At 48.5% G+C, this 24,371-nt stretch overlaps 2 protein-coding genes across 4 annotated transcripts in view; both read right to left on the reverse strand.

The window, feature by feature from the left end:
- Positions 1-6,181: 6,181 nt before the first annotated feature.
- Positions 6,182-21,163, reverse strand: LOC118208658 (general receptor for phosphoinositides 1-associated scaffold protein-like). The gene is made up of 8 exons (XM_035383538.1): positions 20,236-21,163; positions 17,438-17,487; positions 15,291-15,345; positions 11,872-11,974; positions 9,868-9,961; positions 8,184-8,250; positions 7,642-7,708; positions 6,182-7,224 (listed from the first exon to the last, which is right to left on the reverse strand). The coding sequence occupies exons 1-8, from the start codon at positions 20,440-20,442 to the stop codon at positions 6,758-6,760; spliced, it is 1,110 nt and encodes a 369-aa protein (XP_035239429.1). The 5' UTR covers positions 20,443-21,163; the 3' UTR covers positions 6,182-6,757.
- Positions 21,164-21,442: 279 nt separating this feature from the next.
- The window catches only part of dgkaa (diacylglycerol kinase, alpha a), a 34,524-nt gene continuing 31,595 nt past the window's right edge, over positions 21,443-24,371 (reverse strand). For 2 of the 3 annotated variants that reach the window (XM_035381091.1, XM_035381089.1), the window contains 3 exons: positions 24,313-24,371; positions 22,919-22,979; positions 21,443-22,259 (listed from right to left, as the gene is read on the reverse strand). In XM_035381091.1, coding sequence (XP_035236982.1) covers positions 22,179-22,259; positions 22,919-22,979; positions 24,313-24,371 — 201 coding nt within the window. In that variant the 3' untranslated portion in view covers positions 21,443-22,178. The remainder of the gene's footprint in view (positions 22,260-22,918; positions 22,980-24,312) is intronic. The other variant, XM_035381090.1, reaches the window with a different exon arrangement.

Genomic DNA, 24,371 nt, shown 5'->3' on the forward strand with positions numbered 1-24,371 from the left:
CGCCTGCAGGTCATAGTCCACCGTGGGTCGAAAGGGCCTAGTGCACATCGGGCCCGACTGGCTTGATGAAATGTGTCTATTTCCATACACAGTCAACGTTGTTGCTAAGAGATGGAGAGGCTAGGTATTCCGGGCCTGATAAGTGATTATGCAGAGAGGGTGATGGGGGATCAGGGCTTGTGGGAGTGAAAGATGGAGTGACTGCTGTAGAAATGTGCTTCACAGCCGTGCACTTCAGGCTCTCTGCTTTCACCTGCAGAGTCCGGCAGCTTCGGCGGCTTTCTCTGCATCTGCAGCGTTTCAGCGATGAGACAGCAAGCTCCCAAGAGCCCTGCAGCGCTTCAGCGATGAGAGAGCCAGCTCCCAAGAGCCCTGCAGCGCCTCAGCGATGAGAGAGCGAGCTCCCAAGAGCCCTGCAGCGGGTGGCACTGCAGCGAGCTGCCAATCACTGACAGGATAAAACAAATCAAGGCATGTCTCACAATGACACAATGACAGCAAAACACCATGACTGGTTAAAACCAGTGAGTGACATTTCAGGGAAAATCCCTGACAAGAAGGTCATCAATCAGAAAATAATGATCACCGCAGAGGCGAAGATCATAAGTGAGAAAGTCGGTCTGTAGTAGGTGACGTGACTGTTAGTTCTTAAATATCAGTTCCTACCACCTATAAAGATGTGCTATATGAATATTTACCAAATCATGACGTGAATATTAATACATCATGATATGGTAGATATGCACAGGAACCATTTGGTTGCATCACAAGAATTATTGTTCCTGCTATGACAAAGCACAGCGCAGCCAGACTCTCTGAGAGGTTGCCATGGCACTAGCCCGTGCATGCGTGGCTGGTAAAGGCCTGGGATGGGCCACAGAGTCCCGTCTGAGAGTGGCTCTGACCCCGCGTTAACGGCCTGGCTCAACTGTTCCCGTCCCACCCCTCACTGCACCTGTCCCGTCAGGAGGGTCAGGGCACAAGTGTTGGCTTCCGCATCCCCTGCATCTGTTACCCCCACCCCCCCACACATTCCACTCTGTAACACTTTCAACAGGAGAACATGAGACCATCACAAGAACCCCACCACCGCACACACAGCTGAAAGTCTTTTTTTTTTTTGTTCAAACAAAACAACCCCCGGTTTCTCGTTTCTCTAAATTTGGAGAGTTCAGTTCTGTCAGTGAGTGAGCTCACTTCTGCAGCAGCCTCTCTGTTATTTGGGGAAGGCGCAGGGCTGTTCACTTCACTCCGCGGTCCGCGGAGCGCTGCGGGGCCGAGCACGGCGAGCGGCGTGGCGCTCGGCCGAGGTTCTGCAGCGTCTGAACGCCGCGCCGACAAGGGCAGACCCGGGTCACGGGCTTCATTTCACATCCTTTAGCCCTTCAGACTCCAGCAAATCAATGTGCGCTACTGACATCTGCAGAAGAAACATCTTTTTCACCCACATTCAGAACCCGTGTTTTCAATTTGCCCTGGCACCCTGAAGGAGGTCTGTGCAGGAGTCAGGAGGAGACGCAGGCCTGGAGGCAATCAGCGTGCTCTCAATGCTGGCTCGGAGATAAAAGGAAGCGCTGCTTCTCTTTTTTTCTTCTCAGTCTGGTGAGTTAATTTTGGCAGCGATGAACTCACCAAACTGAGTTTAGGAAAAAAGTGAACTAATGCTTGCATTTAACTGCGTCAAGTGAAGGCCAAATGCAAATTGATTCCAAGCTACGATCTGTAGTCACTTCAAAGCTGTTTCCTTTCTCATAACAACATATATGTATACGAAACAAAAACAATAAAAAATATAAACAATATTGTAAAGAAACAAAACAAGAAACTTATGTTTTCTTATGTTAGATGATAATGCTTACCATGAATGTGATACAAGTCATTAATGTAATTACAATCTACATTACGTGACTTCACACTAATAATATCTGTAGTACTTATATACGTATATTATCTTCTGATTGCAGATTAAATAACTGGGCCATCATGATAGCATGAGAAAACAAATGATGTAATTTTGCCACAACTAAGCAAACATTATCATAAGCAATTGACAGCATGTGAATAAGTTTATTGTATCATCAATAAATGATGTTATGATGGGTTTAAATTACCATCAAACTTCATAGTGACAGAAAATTGTTTGGAGAGAGTTGACCTGTTGATATGTGACTAATTTGTCATATTAATTGAGGACAAGGCAGTCATTGTGAAAACACTACACACATACCAGTTTGGAAGGCTGATACTTCTCTAGCAGAGAGCATAGGATTTTGAAATTGTATTTTTGCATTGTTCTATCTCTCTGTGCAATCAATAGAAGAGCCTATGTTTCCTGTACACAAAGCACATCCTCCGCCCACATCCTCTATTCAAATTGCACAGCCCACGCACCACTTCTACTGCCTGACACCCCCCCTGCCCTATCCACCACAGCAACTACTCCACCATGCCAGCGCTTTGCCCCAAAAACACTTTCGTGACTTTCAGTTTCCTGTCACCTGCCTCAAACTGAAATTACCCTCAGAACACTGAGCCTTTTGTATTGTGGTGGTTTCATTTCTCTCCACTTGGGGCGCCTGGTTGGTTGTGCACTGAAGGGTTTTTAGTAGGTTACTTGTATATTTACGTATTTGCATACACTCATAATTATTACCTATATGACTCAATGGAGCTGCTTCAGAAGAATTTTTTTTTTATTGAAAGAGAAAAACGGCAATGAACATTCGAAAATGGACCCAGGAAATTTATTTACTTGGACTTATCAATTTATTCTAAGTCGGTGACCGATAGATAAATTTGTGCGTCAGTGTGTCCAAATGTTTTCCCTGAGTTTCCTTCCCACAGAAGCCGTTTGAGGGTTTTTTTATGGTTAGATTGAGGGTAGTAAAGCCTAATGGTGGCTGCTTCGTCGTTGGAGCAGAGACTAGAGAAGAAGCGCAGTATCTGAGCGCTTGCATGCAGCAGGCAGTCTCTAGTGTTCTGTGCGCGCTGACGCCCAAACGCCTTCACAAAGTGCGGTTTGCTATCAGCACGGACCACGGCCCTAAAACTGCTGCGCCTGGTCCCGCTCACTTCCTCCCGCCAGAATCGAGCCCCTGCCATCGCGGTTCTGCGGTCACACGATGACGGCAGCAAATTAATCATGAGCCGACAAACGTCCCCTGTCCCCGGCCCCGAAATGCAGAAGTGACACGCAACCGTCACATCGGCCCCGTGTCCTCTTTTGTGCCGTTCTGCTGCGGATTTGATGCACGACACGCCACTCTCCACAAATAAAGTTACTGTGGAGTGCCTGCGCAAACAGCACCACTCAGCAGCCTAACCCTGGTCCACTGTAGCTGGCTCTGATTATATTGCCATGGAAACATACATGCTTTGCACTGCAAAAGGAGGCTGTTCCAATTATCTGCAAGCATTTACGCTGCTGTTAAACCCAAAGGGCTTTTTGTTGTATTAATGCAGCCCCGTAATTCTAAGAGCACTGTATGACCTGGATGGCTTCAGCTATTCACTGGCACTGCTGTCTCAGCCAATCCACAGTGAGTGCACATCAGCATACTCACGCTACATCTGCATACCAAGTCTCACAATCCGATCTTTGCTCTGAGGGCCACAATCAATAATGATTCTACTGAGACTGAGTCAGTTTTTCAAACCTTATTTAACGCTTCCATATGCTTAAATTATGTTTGAACCAATCAGAATTGGACACACTGAGTGTTGAGCCTGCCGTTTGGGCCTCTACTGTTTTAGCCAGCTCATATACAGTGAGCTCCATAACATTAGGGACAAGGACTTTTTTTTTCTTGATTTGGTTCTGTACTCCACAATTTCAGATTTATAATTTAAAAAATTTACATTTAAGATTTAAGTGCAGATTCCCAGTTTTTGCTATACGGTATTTATTACATTTTGGATTCACCTTGCAGAAATTTCTGTAATACATTACTGAATCCAATTGAAAATGTATTTCACATACTAAAGAGAAAACTTAAGCCAACTAGCACCCGAAACAAGCAGGAGCTAGATGGGTGCAGTACAGGGCATGACAGAGAAGATGCTCATCACATGGTGTTGTCTCTGGGTCACAGACTTCAAGAAGTCTCTGCATGCAAAGAATATCCGAGAAAGCACTAAACATGACTACTTTCTTTTATGTAACAATATGTCTAAAACGTCATGGTGGCCTTGAAATGGGGGGGGGGGGGAGCCAAGCCACAAAGCTTGGCTCCACAATCTGTCTTCACCACTATGAATGTGGAGAACAGATCGCGCTCTTGGACTGCAGAACAACTGTTCCAGTGCATTTCAGTGATGACTGGGCGTAATTTCAAAGGTTAGCCAAGGACAAAAGGTAGCACATTCTGAATGTAACCCCTTTGAGGGATCAGAAAGTGTCTAAATGACTCTCGCACCTGGTTTGCGAACAAATGCAGCATCTTGGATCAGGAATTCCGGAGGAATGCTGACATCACAAAAGAGGCCGATTGGACGTGGCGTTCTCCGGCCGCGGTCCGGTCTCCCCGGGCAGCGAGCGGGGCGGCCTGCATTCATGACGGGGGTCACTTAGGTGACCGATCTGCCCGCTGGAGTCGTCACAGCAACAATAAGTCAGCGGAGAAAGCTTACAATGAGAAAGGACCTTTTCACCCACGGGGAGCCACTTCATTCAGGCACTACAAAAGCCCCTGGAAGGGACCCGAGGAGGCTAAACGCAGCGACCATGTCAGGTACGACAGGAGGGACGTTACTTACAGGGAACAGGGGGCCTTCCATGCCTAACCCGTCCACAGACTGAAGTTGTTTTTGTGGAAGAAACAAAAACAGAAAAAAACTGGTTAAAAGACTACTGAAGAACAGGAACGGCCACTCAGAGCAGAACCAGCATCACTCACCAAAAAAAAAAGAAATGTAAATTCGCACATCATGGACACAGAGCTCCCCCGCGCCATGTCAGAGCAAAACTGCCACACCCGGGCCCCCCCTGTCCCGGCCCCCCACACCGCAGCACCCCACACCCCGGGCCCCCCAGCCCCCTGATGAGACGTCTTCTGCTAAAGGTGGCGTGTCCAAACCTCACAACAAACACAGAGCAGGGCTATATTTAGCCAGGCTGGACTAATGAACAGAGGTGAGAAAACACAGAGAGAGCTCTGTGATCCCCCCCAAACACCTCCCCACCCCCCTGTTCCTACCCCTGCTGAGCTAATTGCCCTTTGCCGAGCCTATACTTTTTGTCTGGCCGCTTGGAAAACCCCATTCATTCGTCTCTCCAGCGTTTCCACTCCCACGCCCACTTTCTTCGCGTCACAAGCCCCCTTGCTGCTTGGGCGCCCTCATTCTCACACTGGAGCCTCTAATGTCGTCAGCTGTGCCGTTTCCCATTTTCCCCACCCACCTCACCTCGGGGTAAGCGTGCTATTTAGAGGAGGCCCACGACAAGAGGGCGCGAATTCCACCAGCCGCCGTCTACGGAGAGCAGGGTGTGGCCCAGAGAAAGGAAAGGCGAAAGGAAAAGGGGGGGGGGGGGGGGGGGGGGGGGGGGACAAAGCCGTGACCTCGCGAGCTCACCCGCGACGCAGATGAGAAAGCGTCCTCCCGCCCCTTCGTTCTGACTGGCCGCGGGAGCGTGGTCAGGTGACCGAGTTGACAACGCCACGGCGTCCCCTTCTCCGCATCCTGAGGATTAGCCCTCGGGACGACGGCAGGGAGGGCGGGAAACCCAATCACAAACGCCTCCTTTCTGGAAATCCTTGGGAAATCGGTGTCACGGAATCAGAAAAATTCCACGCCGCTGCCCTGGGGGTGTGATTAAATATTTCGCGAAGGGGAAAAGGTTAGAAAGAAAAAAGAAACAAGAGAGACATTCATAATTTTATACTGAATTATAAGAGGGAGGAGAGTCGTTTCCCCGTATATTAGACAATGACCATTTTCCACGACACCAATTTCCCAAGGATTTCCAGAAAGGAAGCATTTGTAATTCAGCTGATTATACACAAAGCGATTATACAGTTATAGACTAGTGCAGGGTTATGATAACTGTTTTTTGTGCATCTGAAGAACCCTGGAGGTTAAAGGTCATGCTAGATTAGCGATAGCAGCATGAGACTGTAGAGGAGTAGACTGTGGTATACTTGAATAGAAGCAAGAAACATGCAAAGTTCATGGAATACACAAATCAGCTCAATGCAACATATTTATTTTTAGATTTTCTTGTGAAAGAACAGAGGAGCCCTTGTGCTTCCTGAAGAAATAAAAAATAGTAACAAAATTATTCAAAACAACAAAGCAAAAAAAGCTCTTATAAAAAGGCGACAATCGTGATTAAGCAATCAGACTTACGGGCATTTCTTTTTACTTTAGTGTTTATATAAAAAAAATAATTCAGCCCTCTTTACAAAAAATGATCATAAATAAATAACTTAACTGTCAATACAGAAAACCACAAAAAAAGTATGTACAAGGAGCCCTTGTGTGAGGCAGAATGGTGCTGGAGAGGTAAGGGGGTGCTGACGGGGGCCAGAGTTGTACAGATGCGGGTGCGGCTGGGAGATATGGGGTGGAGGCGGGGATGTGGGGGGAGGGGGGGGGGGGGGTGTTTGAGGATGTGGTGAGGGAGCGGGAAGAGGTTGAGTGAACGTCAGAGCCTGATCTTTTTTTTTGGAGGTGGGGGGGTTGGGTCATAGTTCTGGGTCCGGTTGAGGCGGTGTGGGGGACAGGTTTGGGGGCAGGTTCCCTCTTCACAGCCTGGGCGTCAGAGCTTGCTCTCCTCCTCCTCCAGCGCTCGGTTCAGCCCGGGGATGAACTTGAGCAGCCGCCGGCGAAAGCTCATCTGCTTGGGCTTGGGCTTGCGCGGGAAGGAGCCCAGGCTGCTCGGTTTCTCGGCCACGCCCTGCGAGCAGGAGGAGGAGGAGGACGACGCCGCGCCCCTCAGGTAGCTGCGGGTGCTGGCGCTGCGGGTCAGCTGCGTCTTGGGGGCGGGGTAGAGCGCGCTGACGGGGCGGGCGGGCCGCGGCTCCGCCTCCTCCTGGCACACGAAGGTCTGGTACAGCGGGTCGTCGTCGGCCGCCTCGCTCAGCCGGCTGGCGCTGCTGCTGGCGCTGCTGCTGGCGCAGTAGAGGGCGCGCACCGCGGCCGGGCTGGGCGCGCCCAGGCTGCCGTACACCAGCGCCCGCGCCGACTCCAGCGACTCGTACACCGCCGCGTCGCCCATGACGATGCCTGCGAGGGGGAGGAGCCCACGAGAGCGGGTCAGACGGCTGAAAGGCACCAATCGGCCGACCCCGAGGCCGCAGCCTCCAGATTAAAGGGCAGGGAAGGGCGGGTGCTCAAATACATGAGTAGTGTGCGCTAGCACACATGCATTCCGTATCCAACACACACTGCCTGCCTCATTTTAGTGTGGTTCATACCCGTGTACCACCTTCAAAGCAAACTCCACCCTTTTTGACCGTAGATAAAAAAAACACTTTCCCAAATAAAATGTGAGGATACATTTTGGAGCCCATCCCAGTTACTGGAATGCGTGTGCTCTCGCACTCAGGAAAGGAGACGTCTCTCCTTCTGTCCCACCGTGGAACAGGAAGCAACTCACTGTAGAACAGGAAGTAACTCACTATGGAACAGGAAGCCACTCACCGTGAACTAGCCTCTGTTCCTGCACCATCAGTGACCTGTACTCCTCCCACTTCTCATGCAGGGTTTGCTGTCGAAACAAAAAAAAAAACACAAACACACAAAAAAGAAAGCAAGTCAGACAAAGATCCCTTTTTTGCGCAATGGGGGTCATCTGTTTACTTAAGCGAGAACAGAACACAGAAGTAAAACTGCGCGCTAGCAGAAAAGCACTGAAGCATTTAGACAAAGCTGAGGAGGGGCCATGAGAAAGGGCCTCTATGTCAAACACAGACGACGTTTCAGCCCGTCTGCTCTATTTCTCACAGATTTTTAAAATATTTACGATGAACAAGGCCATTGTACTAACCATACATGTCCACTGCTGTGAATCCATCTTGTAGCTTACTGGCTAAATGCCAATCAAAACCAGCAGTATCCAATCAGGATGCGGAACACCACTAAGTACTTGCAGAGCTAATATCATCTGGAGTAGCAGCAGGGTCTACCTCCCGCTCCCTGATCTGAACAGCACAAAGTTAAACAGGAGGAGAAGAACAGCCTACCTTTAAAAACTGCAGGCGAGCCTCCAGTTCTGCTTTCCGTATGGAGTCACTGTACACTGTCTCCAGCCTGAAACAGCAGAGTCCCGGGTTAGTACAGCACACAGAAACTTCCAAACCAGGGGTGCAGGTCTGCACTGGTGTCTGCTACAATCAATTGTCTCAACTTTCAAAATCTCTGTACACACCAGTGCTGGTCAGGCACTGTAAAAGACCGTCGTAAAGAGTTTTCACCAAAGACGAGGGTGCAGGCCACAACTGCAGCTCGCAGCTTTATTAAGCTCGCAGCTTAATGAAGCTTGTGGCTCATAATTAAGAGCAGAGGTCGTAATGAAATCCTGAAACTGTTTATACCCATGGACCAAATAAGCTCCACACTTCACAGCCTTTGTTCTTCTGATTGCTAGTTTAATTACTTCTCTCTCTCTCTTTTCCTGAAGTTTTCTTCATCAAGTTCTTTGGTCTCAAATTTTCACAAGCTGCAGATTCTTTCAGCCTCGGATTCACTGGGACTCACCAAATCGCCAGACTGCGAGTAGTCCTCACCCAGGACGTACAAAAAGAGTCTCCAATCTGGCAACCCAATGAACCCAGAAACCCTTGCTAACCCCCACCGCTCCGCGGTCTCCAGTTCCCAGCTCTGTTTAAAGGGTGATCGGGGTGCGTGGGAGGGGGTGGAGCACGGTGTCAGAAACACAGGGGTCTAACCGGGCCCCGCTATAATGGCTCTTTCTGTGCGAGGTTCCGCCACATGGCGCGTCTGGGCTTAGCAGCTTCAGAGAGGAGAGGGCGATCGCGTTTCAGTCACGCACTTCGCCCCGGAGACCGGCACACACACGCACAAGGCGCTCATTTCTACGGGGGCCGGTACATTTCTGCTTTAATGGCTGACTTTACCCGCGCTGGCGGCAGGGATAATTTGGCGACGCTTGTAGCGGGCGCAGAGGCATGCTTTGTTCCATGCTTGTGTGCTTAAACCCCCCCCCCCCCCTTTTTAAGAGGCGGAATTCCCGTTTATGAGCAGGGTGTTCATTTTTTACAGTCACTTTCTTCTTTTATGAACTGAAAATGCGTGTGTGTGTGTGTGTGTGTGTGTGTGTGTGTGTGTGTGTGTGTGTGTGTGTGTGTGTGGTTCAAATAAGCCTCACACAGAGCTTCGTAGGATAATTAAAATATAGAGACCAGAGTACTAGTTTTCACTGCACATTTACAAAAACACTTAAAATGTGCTCTCACTGGGGCACGGAGGAGATTTGAATTTCATGGAAATTAACAGTCGTTAAATAACTCTGAAACAAAGACTTCTCTGAAGGAGCGAAGCAGCATAAAAATGATAAGGCTCAGCATGTTCCTTCTAAAGGAGGTGAAATTGAACAAAGGCACGATGTCTTAGCTTTGCGGGCTGGTGGCAGAAGACAGCCACAGAACCGGGCCCAGCCTAAAGGCCTCAATGGCCGCAAGCTAAAAACATCCAGAGACAAAGGCTCGAAGAAAGTGGCCTCGACACCAGCGTCGCAACCGTGACCGAGCGCACAAAATTCAGCCAACTCTGGAGCCAGCCACTGACGCCGTCTCTGCAGTCGCTCAGTACAAAACGGAAGAAAACTACCAGGAAAAGAAGGTTTGTACCCAATGAGCCTTTTACCCGTTTCCCCATTGAGCTGCTCTGGGATTCTGTCAGTCTCACCTGATGGAGTTTCCGGAGGACCGTATGAGCTGGACGATGTCCTTGTGCCTGCATCCCTCCACCACGGCCTCGTTCACGCTCGCGATGGTGTCCCCTGCGCCAGAGAGACCCAAAAACAGTCAGGGAACACGCCTCGCCACCATCAGCACACATGAACTTCATTTAAAACGCGCAGTTAACACGAAAACATAATACGCTTTTAAAACTAAAGTTATAATTTTTAGTTAGTTTTAACTGCTGTGGTCGGTTTGTTCCTCATACACTTGTGGCTTATGGGAAATTGCTCACTAACCAGCAGAGCCTGGCCTTCATTAGGCCTGTGATGCTGATGTGTGAATGTGTGTGTGCGCACGTGTGTGTGTGTGTGTGTATTTGGTAAACCAGACACTTAAAAGGCAGAAACCCCACCCCCCCCCCCCCCGCCCCCCCCCTCCTCTCGCAGTGAACTGGCCTCAAGTTTTATTTTCATTGGCAGTTTTATAACTTCACAGGAGAAACCCGAGTTCCTTTCACCCTCCTTTTACAGTTCCTCCCGGCTGGGAGGCCGGGAAGCTTTTGATTATAAACGGGGCTCTGTGCCGTCTCGGTGATACCACACGTCTGCAAGGTCTCCACCACAGTACACCGCTCTGCGACTGTAATGTAACGGGTGAAGTGTCATGAGAGAGGTGTGAAACCCCCATTGGGGGAATTCACCACAGCCGTGCTCTGATCAGTCAGGGGAGGACTGACGTTTCCTGCGCTGAGGCAGGCCCAGGTGCTCGGGAGTGTTCTGTTTGCGCCTCACTTACGAGAACCACGCTTTCAGCGAGGCCTCGCGGGCGCCACGATGACATCATACGCCGAGCGCAAAGCATGCGGGGAATGCAGGAAGCGAAACCGACAGGCGCAACCGACGGCGGCACTGCCTGCAGTCGCTCTGCACGCAGCCACTCGCCCACGCCCACGCCGCGCCGCGACACGCACAGCCACGTGAGGCCCACGAGCGCGGACGCCCCTTCCCGGGCACCGCGCGGGCGAGAGGCAGCGGGCTGCCAGCTTCTGAATCGGGCCCAGTTTGTGGGGTCGCGCGCTAACTTTGACTTGCCCACCACTGTTAAAGCTGAAAAAGTAATGCGGTTTAAAACGAGTGTGGGACATATTCTGGTGACGTGACAGGGTTCGTTGTACAAATTACGGGTGAAAATAGGAACACTCGGAAATAAATACAGAATCATCCGGAATCACAACTGAGATCTGACCTCACCCGGCTGGTGGGAGTTGTTGTTTATGAGCGAGAACAGGGAAGCAGACTGTCCCGTTTGCGGTTACCTCAGTAAAAGGTGCCAGCCAAACTGTCTGACAGGGTGACAACAGGTCGATTTGTAACCAAACAACAGTGGGCAGAACTAAAAACCTTGAAAATATCCTCTACCTGTGGTATGTGGGCAGGCACAGACATCCGTCATAAAAATACTATATATATTTGAGAAGGTATGTATTATGCATACACACTGTACACACTGTATACATATACTACATACAAAACATAATACGTCATCTATATAATATTCACAAACACACAGACACACACCCACATACTATATGGCTTTTTTTAACTTGCTGGCTCAGTCACCTCACTTATGTGAATCATGGTAAATCTTGAGGGGGAATTTTCTTCACTTGTCACCTCGGGGTGTGACAAAGTTGCCAGACAGGCTGATTGAATAACAGCCACGTTCCAGGACGGGGTTGCAGGTACATAACAGGTCAACTCAGACACAGGGACATATGGACAGGGACAGGGACACAGGGACAGGGGCAGGGACACAGGGACATACGGACAGGGACAGGGACAGGGACACAGGGACACAGGAACACAGGGACATAGGGACAGGGGGGCACAGGGACACGGGGACACAGGGACACAGGGACACGGGGGCACAGGGACAGTGACACAGAGACAGGGGAACACAGGGACACACAGGGGCACAGGGACAGGAGGTCAGAGGGCGGGAATCTTACCGACTCTGAGGCCGGCGGTGTGGGCGGGGCTGCCCTCGTGGACCTTGCAGACGAACGTGCACATCTCCACCGAGTTCTCGTCCTGGTGATGCAGCCCGTACGTCTGAAACAAAACGGCCAGGCTTATGACAGATAGAAAAGTGTGAAATCATTCAGAGGCAGGAGCTGTACAGGAGGACAGACACCAGTGGGGCGAAAAACTCCCTCACAGCAATTAGATATACAGCAATATGTTGTAAATACACTGACTTCATGGGAAAACACTGCTAGATATAATTCACAACAAAGTATTTTTAAAAAACGTCGCAACAGCCTGTGGCAATAACTCGTATGCTTTCCCACATAGTGAGTGTTGCAATATAGTTCCTGACCATGATAAGAGACTTGATTTGGATATACTGCACCACATATGGTGCACTGCAGTCCATTTCCGTAAAGGCATGAAGCAGTGAAATCACACAGAAAGAAGCCATTTCCCAGAAACACATCACTCGATGTAATGCAGCCACTGGGCCTCAAGACAACGGCCAGTGCTGTCCAAGTCACACAGCAGAAACACAGAGACCTGGCCACAAGAACTACACCATCTAACTGCTAACAAACCGGTTGAAAAGTGGCCGAAAAGTGAAACCAGCCCAGTATGTAGAGTATAAATAATAAAAGCCATTAAAAATAAAACGATGGACCTCCAAACGTTACGAATCAACAGAGACGGGACCTGCAGATTCGCGTGCGTGGGGCGCTATCAGGGACCGAATTTTGCCGCGTCCCGCAGGGGCGAACGCTTCCGCGATGGCCAGTTATCTGTGCTCGCCGGCGTTCATGCAAATCCTGACGGCAGCATTTTACTGCCAGTTAAAAGCAGCCCGGAGAGCCACGGCGCTCTGTGAGGAAACCCACAGCGCATGAGGGCCCTGATAGATCAGGCCGTGCAAAACCTTTCGCGCGATAAGACACTGCATCAGAGGAAAAGGCCCGCGAACACAGGAAGACTACAATCTGATCGCGCGCTGAAGAGAGAGTTCATGAAGCCGCGTTTTCTCATCTGCACAAGGCGTGAACGAGATCTGCTTCTCGGATTCTTATCTCACACGGCCAGCTGCCGTTATCCCATGCGAGACAAGAGCTTTGTTTCTACGGCGACACTCAAAAACGACATTTACGAAAGGCCAGGGGCGGCACGGAGGTGCCGAGTTCAAATCCCGACCGAGGGCCTTTCTGCGTGGAGTCAGCACGTTCTCCCCGTGTCCGAGTGGGTTTCCTCCGGGTGCTCCGGGTTCCGCCCACAGTCCAGTGACATGCAGGGTTAGGATAAATGGAGACTCAAAATTGCCAGTAGGTATGAATGTGGCAAGTGAATGGTGTGTGTGCCCTGCGATGGACTGGTGACCTGACCGGGGTATATTCCTGCTTTTCACCAAATGCATGCAGTGTTGGCTCTGGTGAATTCAGTTTTCATGAGGAAACGTTTGGGAAAAGATACTACAATATGATCAATTTTTAGTTCTGAGGAATGGAACCCAATTTACAGCCAAGCAAAGCATTTCTGGTAGCGTCACTGAAACTCCAGCGCAGAGGCGGAACTCCCCACAATTACTGTACAGATGCAACAGTGACATTTGACGTAGTTTTAGCTTATCGCAGAGATCGCTTGCGTGTCATGTATCTCACGAGAAAAAAACGACCGCTTTGCGAGCGCAGAAAACCCGACAGGTTCAAATCGCATCAGCGTTTCGAACGCCATCGCTGACGGAGGAGATGCTCGCTGAGGCCTCCTGTGGTAAAACCACAGCCAAATTCCCCCCGAAAGGGGAATCGCGCCGCACGCCGTCGACGTCCCATCACGCAGCGGGGTGGCACTTTCCCCACAGGGAGACAAATTTCCCAGAACGTTCTGCTCTGAGGTAGTCCAAGACCAGAAACTTTCCAAGCACTTCTGAAGAAATCACTGGGCATGAATGGTTCACCTCAAAATGTGAGTGTCACCTGCTTAATTACTTGTCCGTGACCCTTTGAATAGGAAAAGGTCATGGACAAATCAAACCAGACATTGTGTAGAAGTTTGTTTTTTTTTTAAAAACAATTTAATAAGGGAATTCATAAGAGGAAGTTGTGGGAGTAGGCCGGTTCCCTTTGGTTCTGAATTCTAACAGTAGTTTAGCCCACTGGGGCCTTTCACTTGTTCCTCTCTGAGGCCGAAGCGCATAACAACAGCTCACTCATTACGTGGCATCAGACTCATTTCTGTTCTTAATTGTTTAATTAACTCAATTATTCACTTTATCGGGTTATTTTATTATGAGCTACAACATACGACTGCTCATACAGCCCTAGACAAAGATGTTTTACTGTGGTCGGACGCAGGAGTGACCTAACGCTGGTGTAAACAGCCATCCGGAAAACAGTCACCTCAACTGTTTGTACTGTAACAAAATCCGTCACACACACAATTCGGGCCTTCAGGACCACAGTTAGGCACGCCTGCTCTAAGGCTTTAGCACACATGTACCATCGCACTGACAAGCGCACATCCTGTGGACGGGATCAGCACTTTGATTTCTGCTGACTTACATTAAGAAGCAGCAGAAGTGCCTTAGAGACCGAGGAGAGGAAACGGGTCACGCACACATCTAAACTCACACGCAGCAGCACTTCTGCGATAACCCGGTTAATCTGAAGCTGGGGTGGGGGGAGGGAGGGTGGGGCTGGATGTACATCATGACATGCAAATTGACATTGGTGATGCAAATCGAAAACAGTCACATATACGTGGGGGGTGGGGGGGGGGGGGGGGAGTGCAGGTGGTTAAAATTGTGTTGCTAGGCTGCAACCAAAACAACCCTGGGAGGAGTAGTGAAAGAGAGACAGAGAGAGAGAGACATAGAACAGGATCTGAAACTCATCAGTCTTTCGGTGTCACGCAAGGACCCCAAACTGACGTCCTGTGGCTGAGGCAGGAAAGGAAGTGTTTCTGTCCAACAGTGCCCACCCAATTTGTTACTAAATATACGCCCTTATCTGGAAACCAACATAAAGAGAGACAGTTTGGACCAACAATATGACTTTGACGTGATAAAGCTGTAAACTATTATTAATCTTTTCTTAAAGATGAAACTGAGAAACGGGCTTTGTCGAGGGCAAGGCGGGGATTTGGGGCTGAGTCCAGGACGATTAGCGGGTGCCTGGTCAGGCCGGCGTTTTGAACGTTTTACATCCACAGAAAAGAGACGCTGTGACCCCGGAACCCTGCAGCCATCGGCTTCTTTCACGACATAAATTGGGGATTTCAAAACGGGTGTTCAAGCCGAACGATCTGAACAGAGTGGATTGAAACCACGGTAACGATTCGGCAGCCTGGGGTGACCTCGTTATTGAAGCGCACTGTGCAGCACCACCAACCAGCCACATAATCCTCTTACCTGGATCTCAAAGCCAAACGTCTCCTCCTCCTCCTTCTCAAGAACAATGACTTTCCTGAAACAGAGGACAAAACAGCAAATTAGTTTCCCCAAGCGTCACACAGTGAGACTCCTAAAAGACCGTTTAGAACAAATAAAGGACACTTTAACACCATCACACTTCTGAATCAGCTCTGCCTCAGCCCTGGGTCTTTTGGCATAGCAGCCTACAAATCTCTGCCAAGGAGAAAATGACAGAGCAAATAGGTCTGTTATGTCATACCTGGTAATTCTTGGAAGTATAGCTAGAAAGTACCCACCAATCACAGCTGGCATTTTCAATTTATTTTTACCAGCATACTCCATTATTGGTGGAGCTCCTCTCTGTTTATACTAGTAAGGCTACAACACACCAGTTTTGTCCTTATTAGCTATATTATCCCTAAGTGTAGTGTTCTGTTCTGCTATAAGAATGAGTGCCGCAAGCAGTGGAAACTACAGTAATCGCTCCACTCACACCGCGGCTAGGCTAATTTCAGGGATGGCCTACCACAGCACACTCCTAAATAAGCATGGCTGTGGAAGTTTCCTGCGTGTGGAACATGCGCAGCGCTGCGGCGAACCGGGGAGCTCGGACGCCTAACGAGCCCGAGCCGAAGAGCAGAGAAAAATAAAGAGGCGGCTGTCCTCTCCCCTCCCTTTTTCACAAAGGGCTTTCCGCACGGCAAACAGATGGAGAAATAATTTAACTTTGCTCACAGCCAGAGCGCGTTCGACCGCCGGCGGCAATGCTAAGCACCGGGTAGCGACCAGCGAGGAAACCACAGCGGCGAGAACAATAGGTGTACTGAAGACATTCTTTTAAAAAAACCCACACAATAGAGCGGCACGCAGACGTGCCCGCGCGTGACTGCGTCTGAGACGACACTGTGCCACCGAGACAAACAACAGGACAACAGGTATCAGACGTAAACAGAGCGGGTGGCGGAAAACGTTCCACCCACGAGCTACGCCTCCGCGGCGCGTTCTGCGTGTGGGGCTGGGCTCCCAACTGGCCACAGCCCAAAAATAACAACAACACACTTCACTGTCGGCAGTGGCGTATGATGGGTGTGGGGGGGGGGGTGCTGGTACATCAGCCTTTCCATTACATGTGCCAAATGCCAAAATGCCACCCAAGACTGGCGCTGCAGCAGTCGTACAGGGCCATCCCACACTGCCGCTGCCAACTGCAAACCGCGTGCGCCTGTCCAGCCAAAATGCTATTTGCGTCTTTGGCGTTTGAGAGCAGCGGCGCATTAATATGCATCGCAGAAGTTAAGAGGGCCGCCAGACAGTCCTGCTGAAAGACAGACCCACGAGACAACCGGGCTCAGGGCTTCCCTGATACCCGTGCGGTCTGGTTCCCATGCCAGGGAAAACAGTCCGAGCTCCAGGGCACTTTGTTAGTCCCATGCCCAATTACACTGGGATGCCTGTCAGATTTTTTTCTGTATAAAGATGGCCCAGTAAACAACAGTATTACCATCATATGCAAGGTATTATTTAGTGATTCCATGTCATTTTATTTCGTTCCTGTTCCTGTTGGTTGGGCAATTCCAAATGATCCTTTTTAAAAGGTGCCAAGGATGGTTGTATGAGGAAACAAGGCCCCATAGAGAGCTTCTGGTTGAACATAAGGCACTGAACATTGTCATGTGCCCAAACACAGAGACACATTTTCAAACACTTAACTTGAACTTCCTGAATCCCCACCCCCCATAGGGGCAAGGGTCAGCCTTTCTGGCTTTAAGACTTGGGTCTTAGTTCAAACCCAATTTCATATGCATCAAATCCAATGTTCGTTTTTGTAAATAAAACTTGTTTATATGCTTAGTTAGTTAGTCTGAAATTAGTCTTGCTGAACATTTTTTTTTGAACATGTGGCCACTAACACTAAATATTTTGGTAGATAATATTGAAAGACAAGAATTGAAAGACAAAGGCAAATGGTAACAACCCAAACCTGCACTGTGTTAATAGGTTCAAGGAAAATTATTATGAAAGAACATAAACACAAGTGCCCAACAAAATTAATTGGGCAAGAGATTGACTGGAACAACGTAGGGAGGGGAAGCACAGCCACATTGAGGGGTAGCGCGGAAAATGTGGAAAAGAGGCGCAGCTACCTTTGCAGCTCTGGAGACTTCGTCAGGGGCTTCCATTTCTGTAGGCCGCCCTGCAAAGAAGGAGAGACGTGGGTGAGAGACAGGTTACATACAGGTGAGTCCCCCTCCAGTCCGTCATGTTCTGTGTGTCTGCATACAAGCAAGGCTGACACTGTGGAGGAGACCAGGGGACCCCCCCCCCCCCGAGCTCAGCAGAGGAAAAGGTTTTAAAGACACTCCTGCCACACACAGTCTGTCGTGCGCTTGGCAACCTGACAAATTCCTCCCGTCTCTCTCTCTCTCTAATCAGCTGTTTATCATCCTCCTGTCAAATATTTTCTTCTCAATAGCATCTACAAACATGGCATGGCAGACAAAAGGCATCCAGTTGTTGCCAAATGTCAAAAGGACACTTGTGAACTTGTTACGCCTGTGCCTGTAGCTGGATCTGCTGCTGAGTCTCTGGTTCCGTCCCTGTGCTTAGTTGACACACCACTGTCGTTGATTAACTAGTGATTATTACAGAGGAGCCTTGAATACACTTCTCCCTGGTCTGTACAGTGGGCCTCGCTTGCTGAAAGTGTTCAGCAACAACTACACCAAGGGTTAATGGAGGCCAATGGGCTGTAAGGACCACCCTTTCCCCACTTAGTACAAACACAAAACACAATTTCCATCCCCCTAGAATCAATCCACTCCTGTTTTACCTCAAAGGTTCCAAGCCCTGTTCTTCTGAAAGTGCACTTTGTATAACGGCCAGGGATAATTTTTTTTAAAAAGTTGCCTTTCTTTATTTTCTTACACTTGCGAAATTGTCCCGAGCCCGCTCAATGGTGTCATTTATTCCCGAATACCTTGGAAGTCCCACTGGGGCTGACTGCGCGAGGGCCGTGTTGGACCCACAATGCCCGTTTGTGGGGGCCACGGGGGCAGGGGTATGGGAGGCATGAGCTAGACTGCAACTCCCTCGGTCCCCCGCCACAGCACGGCACCTGGCGACGCCACCGAGGCAGTCTCTTGAAGTAAAACGCAGAAACGCGGTTGTTTCTTAACCGTTCAAGGAGGCAGCTGGCTGCCAATCCACGCATGTGCATTATAAGTCCATACACCGCACATCCTTTACCGCCTCTAGTTTTAAGCTGTCGTTTATTTTATTCTCTATCTACTGTACCTTTTGTGTGGGATCAGCAACACATCATACAACGACTGAGTGGTATGTGATCATAATTCAGGTGAATGCCTCTGAATGTTCTAATTTGGAAAAAAGAAAATGGAGCGGGGAGATATGGTGCTGGTAGTGGCGCACGTTAGCTGCCAACACTGTCTGAAAAGGGGAAAAAGACTGAATTCATTACACTAGTCCAGGCCACTGCGCAGTTCAACATACTACGTCAGTAAACTCTCCGCTCCCAACAGCATCGTTCGGCTAGACTAGCCAGTCGCTGGAATCGTGTTTGATAACTTGTTCGCACAGTGCTTCCATTGTGCGCGCTACAATAAAATGCTGAATACTGCGAAACCTTTGGACAGCTTGGGGTACTGCTCTTTTTCTACCACAGGGAAGCCATGGTCTGCCGTCTGTCTAAAGTGGGTGGTCGTTTTTTTTACTGTAGCTAACGCTAGGCAAAAACACTCGTTAACATCTGCTACAAGGCACCTGTGCGCATTCCTCGCATCAGCCCATTTCGAAGAACAGAGGGCAGCCGGTTGTGTTCTCTGACAGTGACGTAACAAGCATCCTGCTGAAGAAGGGTACGGGAATTATAGTCCTGCAAAAATATTGCGTGGGTACCGAGTTATCATATCAATTAAATGTTCTGCATGCATTCATATCACCTGCTACAAAACAAAGTAGGCTAGTTGATTATATAAGACAGTATGGTATCGTAACCACGCTCCCTTTCTCGAAAAGATGGCAATACAAATACAATTAAGAGTTCCGTTCACACCATGGGATGCAGGTGAAAATAATTCCATGCGAGGCCCAAAGCAATTTGATTAAAACTGGTCAGTCAGTTAAATCATACTGCCAACCTAAATCAAATTGCCAACCAAATTATAACCCAAAACGAATGACATATTCAGTCTCTTTAAAAAGTTGCGTCCATGGTCCATCAGTGTCTCTCTAACCACGTTTCCTACTAAGATACAAACGATTTGCTGTTTCAAATTAAACCCTAGAATTCGCAGGATTATTGTCTCCGGTCCTAATGAGATCCAGACGTGCTGCAGCACATGTGCACCCAACATGTGCGTCTAACTCTCGGGAGATATTACTCTTCAATTCCGCGCGTCCTGTTCGCTGACAGCATCTGTCAAACTCATCCCCCTTAGAAACTCGCTACGCTGTACACACAGTTGAACTATACGCATGTGTTTCCTTGATTCTGGTAACTAAATATATGTAAACGGGGTTTACAGGGTAATTATATACCAGAACATGGTGCTCAAACATGTCGAAAATCTATTATTTATATATTACAAATACAGCTTCCCATCTACAGTCTATGATTACCCAAATATTTTCCAGACATGTGCTCAGTGAGTAAGCCAGCTAGCCAATGCGTATTATTCGACCCGTTGAGTCTATTACAAGCCAGCACGTCTAGCAACTGTACAAACAAATGCAAGTTCACTGTATTCAACTTTTCGTTGCCCGCTATAAAACACAAGATTCAGTAGTTCGACAAAATTTATTTATTTATTTATTTGCATCGCTGGCAAACAAACACATTTGGACATGAACGCAGGTCAAGATGACTGCTGGTCCACAGTCTCAGCTTAATGAAAAAGATGGATAGTTTTAAAAGTAGTCTTACCTTCCTGAAGTTCCTGGGCAGCGTCCCTCCAGAATAAGCCAGGGTCTTGTAATTGTAAACATCGGAATAGTTTTTCGAAGAGTCCGTGGTTCTACAGCTGTCCGATTTAGAAGAAGGAAAGTAAATTTCACCACTGTCCGACGTGCCACCCTCATTAGGGTCGTTGGAGTTGAGTTTCTTTAGTCTCCGGAAAGTCATATTCTTCATGTTAAGTGTTCCCCTCTCGAGAGAAATTAGAAGACCTCGCGACAGACAAAAGCGAAGTACTATGTCAAACGACACGCCACAGGTGTCACTGTCTTGTTAGTAACTTCAGTAGACTTCAGTACGCCTAGACGAACGTGTCACCCACAATACAACTGCAGCTAGTTAGTCCTCCTAAATGAACTGCGGCTCAGATAGGATGCGAATTGAAAACCCCAGGGGCGGGGCGACCAGTGCAAACGCTCAGATGGATACACAGGGCGTCGATTTCTTTTGTGTGCGTTTTTAAATGTAGAACTCGTGGCTATGTTGTTTACACACCCGATGGAAAACGATTGTTTTTTAAACGTATGCAATCAAAATAACTCGCTGGAGATCAAATGGATTTAAGAAGAAAAATTACAAAAATGAATGTCATATACCAAAATGTATACCGTTCTCAAACGTAAATCAATTCAGCTTTACCAGTAGAAAAAACTACTGGCCTACTATAGCCTACGCTATAAAAAGTAAAATATAGGCTACTATTGTCTTGGAAATGTTTGCTATAAAAATGTTACATTTTCTATATAAAACACTTTTAATTAATTCATATCCTTCATATTTACAAAGATAAGTTCCTTATAAACTTTGTATTCGGACTGACTTATTTTTATTGGATCATTGTCAATAGTTGTAATAAAGTTAAATTTGGCTGTTCTCTTCACTTGTGCTGCGCACTAGCCTCTGATTAGCTCTCCGCAACCTTTGACCCGTACAGTCTATGGTCTAATCAATTTGCATTTTGTAATGAAAAAGGATGGTCGAGCGACCCAGTGCATAAAGTGGAGCGAGCGCCACCTAGCGAACCGTTACATTTAATACAGCCTCATTCTCAGACTGCAATTCTGGCAAGCAAGCCGACATTCAACACAACTATCATTTCAGTAATAATGACTCTCGTAAGGTAAACTGAATGAATGCGTGTATGCATGTGTAAAAATTGAAACACAACACATTCCCATAAAATATTTCACCATACTTTATTTAAATTAACAGAACATCTATTCAGGGAGACACAATCATCTTTCTCAGGATTTGTAAGGGGATTCTTAAAATATACAGTTTAGCAAACAGGCAATAAATAAGCAGTATGGATTCTACGGCAGGCTAAGTCAAATATGCGTGTCCTGTGTAACTTAGATGTATGGTGAGGAATTTACAGATCATAAAATGACTAAAGTTTAAAATATGGAATGGGGCATAAAAACACAAGATGGATCCGTCCATTTTCTCAGTCCGAGCGAGCACAAACCCTCCTGAGTAATGGACAGTGTACACTACGGGCATGTCAGCACAATGCTGGTTAATGATGCTGAAAGCAGAAGGGAAACATGAGTGACAGACATAAAATGCACACTCAAACCACACTACAGTACCTGTCCAAGTGCCGAGTGAGATTCAGAACAGACGTTCCCCAAGGGGCACAGCTTAATTCCGTCCTCTTTTTAGTAATGTTTTTTTTTTTTTTTTTTTTAAGGGAGAGTGCGCTAAACTGGGTTGGTAGTTTGGTAGCTTTGTGCAGGCAGTGATATAGTCAAACCTATTATCGTATATTTTTGCTGAAATATACACAGGCAGCTTTTGCACACGTGACAGCTTCAGATTCCTTTTGAGGCAGAACATGAGCACACAGGCAAAGCGTCTCCGCTTGTCAGCTGTGGAGGGGGGGGGTTAGGGGTGTGCAGGTGGGGAGTGGTCTACTTGAGGTTGAAGAAGCTTGATGATCTGGCAGGGGGAGCCATCAGCATACTGGCCTGGTTCTTATGTGTTATGTGGATCTGGACAGGGGAGAGAAAGGAAAAAAAGTAAGACATTCTGGGAAATTTCAGCAGTTGGTATGGACTTCAGAGTGATCTTAAACTTTAGTCCCAGAGGTCCACAGTGTCTGCAGGTTTATCTCACTCCTGGAGGTCTACAGTGTCTGCAGGTTTACAGTAACTCCAGTCCTGGAGGGCCACAGTGCCTGGTGTCAACCACAGTGTTTACTGGTTTTTCACAGCTGCAGCCCTCTGGGACTGGAGTTAAACCTGTAGGCACTGCGGCCCTCTGGGACTGGAGTTAAACCTGTAGGCACTGCGGCCCTCCTGGACTGGAGTTAAACCTGCAGACACTGCGGCTCTCCAGGACTGGAGTTAAACCTGCAGGCACTGCGGCCCTCTGGGACTGGAGTTAAAGCTGTAGGCACTGCGGCCCTCTGGGACTGGAGTTAAAGCTGCAGACACTGCGGCTCTCCAGGACTGGAGTTAAACCTGTAGGCACTGCGGCCCTCCTGGACTGGAGTTAAACCTGCAGACACTGCGGCTCTCCAGGACTGGAGTTAAACCTGCAGGCACTGCGGCCCTCTGGGACTGGAGTTAGACCTGCAGACACTGAGGTGACCGTGAGGTCCCAGGCTCAGGCTTGTGTTGTGAACAGCGGGCTGTAACCACTCACTCACCGTGCAGGGCGGCTGCATCCAGGGCTCCCCGTCGATCTGCATGGGCAAGGGTTTGTTTGTCCTGAGGGAGGAGGAGATTTTTAAAGAGTGTAAATCAGGAGTGACCCTTCTGTTTTGGGATTTCATGCCTACATCCGTTCTCAATTATTTAATCATCACAAATCTTTGCTTCATAAAACATCATTTTCAAGTCACGAGATACAGCTGAAGTCAGCGCTTGGATCCTCAGTGGAAATGTGTTACTGTGGTCGAGCAGTGCTCCAGCATTGGTGTATATACGGTAGCAGTATAGAAACCTAAGCCCGTGGAATTGACTGGAACAGAAGCCAGCACACTCTTTCCCTCAGAACTGGAGCGGTGCAGCACACCACGGTTCAAAGGGACTCTGAAACAAGCACAGCCAACCCTGCTTCAGGAGGACCATGGGGTCTGCTGGATTGCACTCACCTCTAAAATTAGCAACTAGCTTCGACCTAGGAAATCAGGTGCGGTGAATTAACTGTGTAATCGGCTGTGTAAACAAACGCTTAAACTGATAAATTAAGTGTTGAGTGACTAAGAAAAGCAGGAGCCTCTGTGGTTCTCCTGGACCATGTTTGGCCAGCCCTGCTCAGAGAGCTCACGGCTGGACGAGGTGTGTGGCATGGTCCTTAGGTTGGCCAGCCCTGCTCAGAGAGCTCACGGCTGGACGAGGTGTGTGGCATGGTCCTTAGGTTGGCCAACCCTGCTCAGAGAGCTCACGGCTGGACGAGGTGTGTGGCATGGTCCTTAGGTTAGCCAGCCCTGCTCAGAGAGCTCACGGCTGGACGAGGTGTGTGGCATGGTCCTTAGGTTGGCCAGCTCTGGAGCCATATGCAATCCCCCCGACGGGCAGGGGTATGATGACCCTCCATGGAACTTTCTCAGCTTTGCTCCCTTTTCTATTCAGTAGCCTTTATGCTTTCTGAATAAAGAAATGTCTCAATACAGCAAAAAGTACAGAACTTAATTGTCACAGTTGAGGAGAGGCACAGCAGCTGTGCTACTGGTGCGGTCAGCACAGAGACTTGAACCCCGCCCATCGCAACCAATCGGCATCACTCACAATGCAATTGGCTAACTGAACTAGTCCCAGGTCCCCCAGCCAATGGGATCCAATTAAGCTATCATCAGGTGATGTCACCAGACCTGTGCCAAATACTTTATTTGAATATTTAAACCCTTTAGATAGCAGTACAGTTCCTGTAGATTAGTTCAGGCATAAAAGTGAAAGTTCTCAGGGATTTGCCAGAGTTTCAGATTTTATTATTAAATTGTTTTGTGTATTTGACCTTTGACCCAGGCCTGCAAGTGACCACCTGTGGAGGACTCGCATGGTTTTATGAGATTGGCCTTGGTGCAGTATGCTGATCTACCTGATGGTGATCTGGGATGTTTTGGCCAGCCTGCTCCCGGCGCTCTTCAGTCCAGTGTA

This window comes from Anguilla anguilla, chromosome 11, assembly GCF_013347855.1.
Source record: "Anguilla anguilla isolate fAngAng1 chromosome 11, fAngAng1.pri, whole genome shotgun sequence".
Lineage (NCBI taxonomy): Eukaryota > Metazoa > Chordata > Actinopteri > Anguilliformes > Anguillidae > Anguilla > Anguilla anguilla.

Bases quoted from the DNA above. Each gene is read 5' to 3' on its own strand.
- LOC118208658 (XM_035383538.1), bottom strand. From the start codon at position 20,442: ATGAAGAATATGACTTTCCGGAGACTAAAGAAACTCAACTCCAACGAC. The intron at 15,346-17,437 runs GTAGCTGCGCCT...CCTCTGTTTCAG, and splicing joins AAGTCTCCAGAGCTGCAAAG to GAAAGTCATTGTTCTTGAGA. The intron at 8,251-9,867 runs GTGAGACTGACA...CTGCTGTTTCAG, and splicing joins TCCTCCGGAAACTCCATCAG to GCTGGAGACAGTGTACAGTG.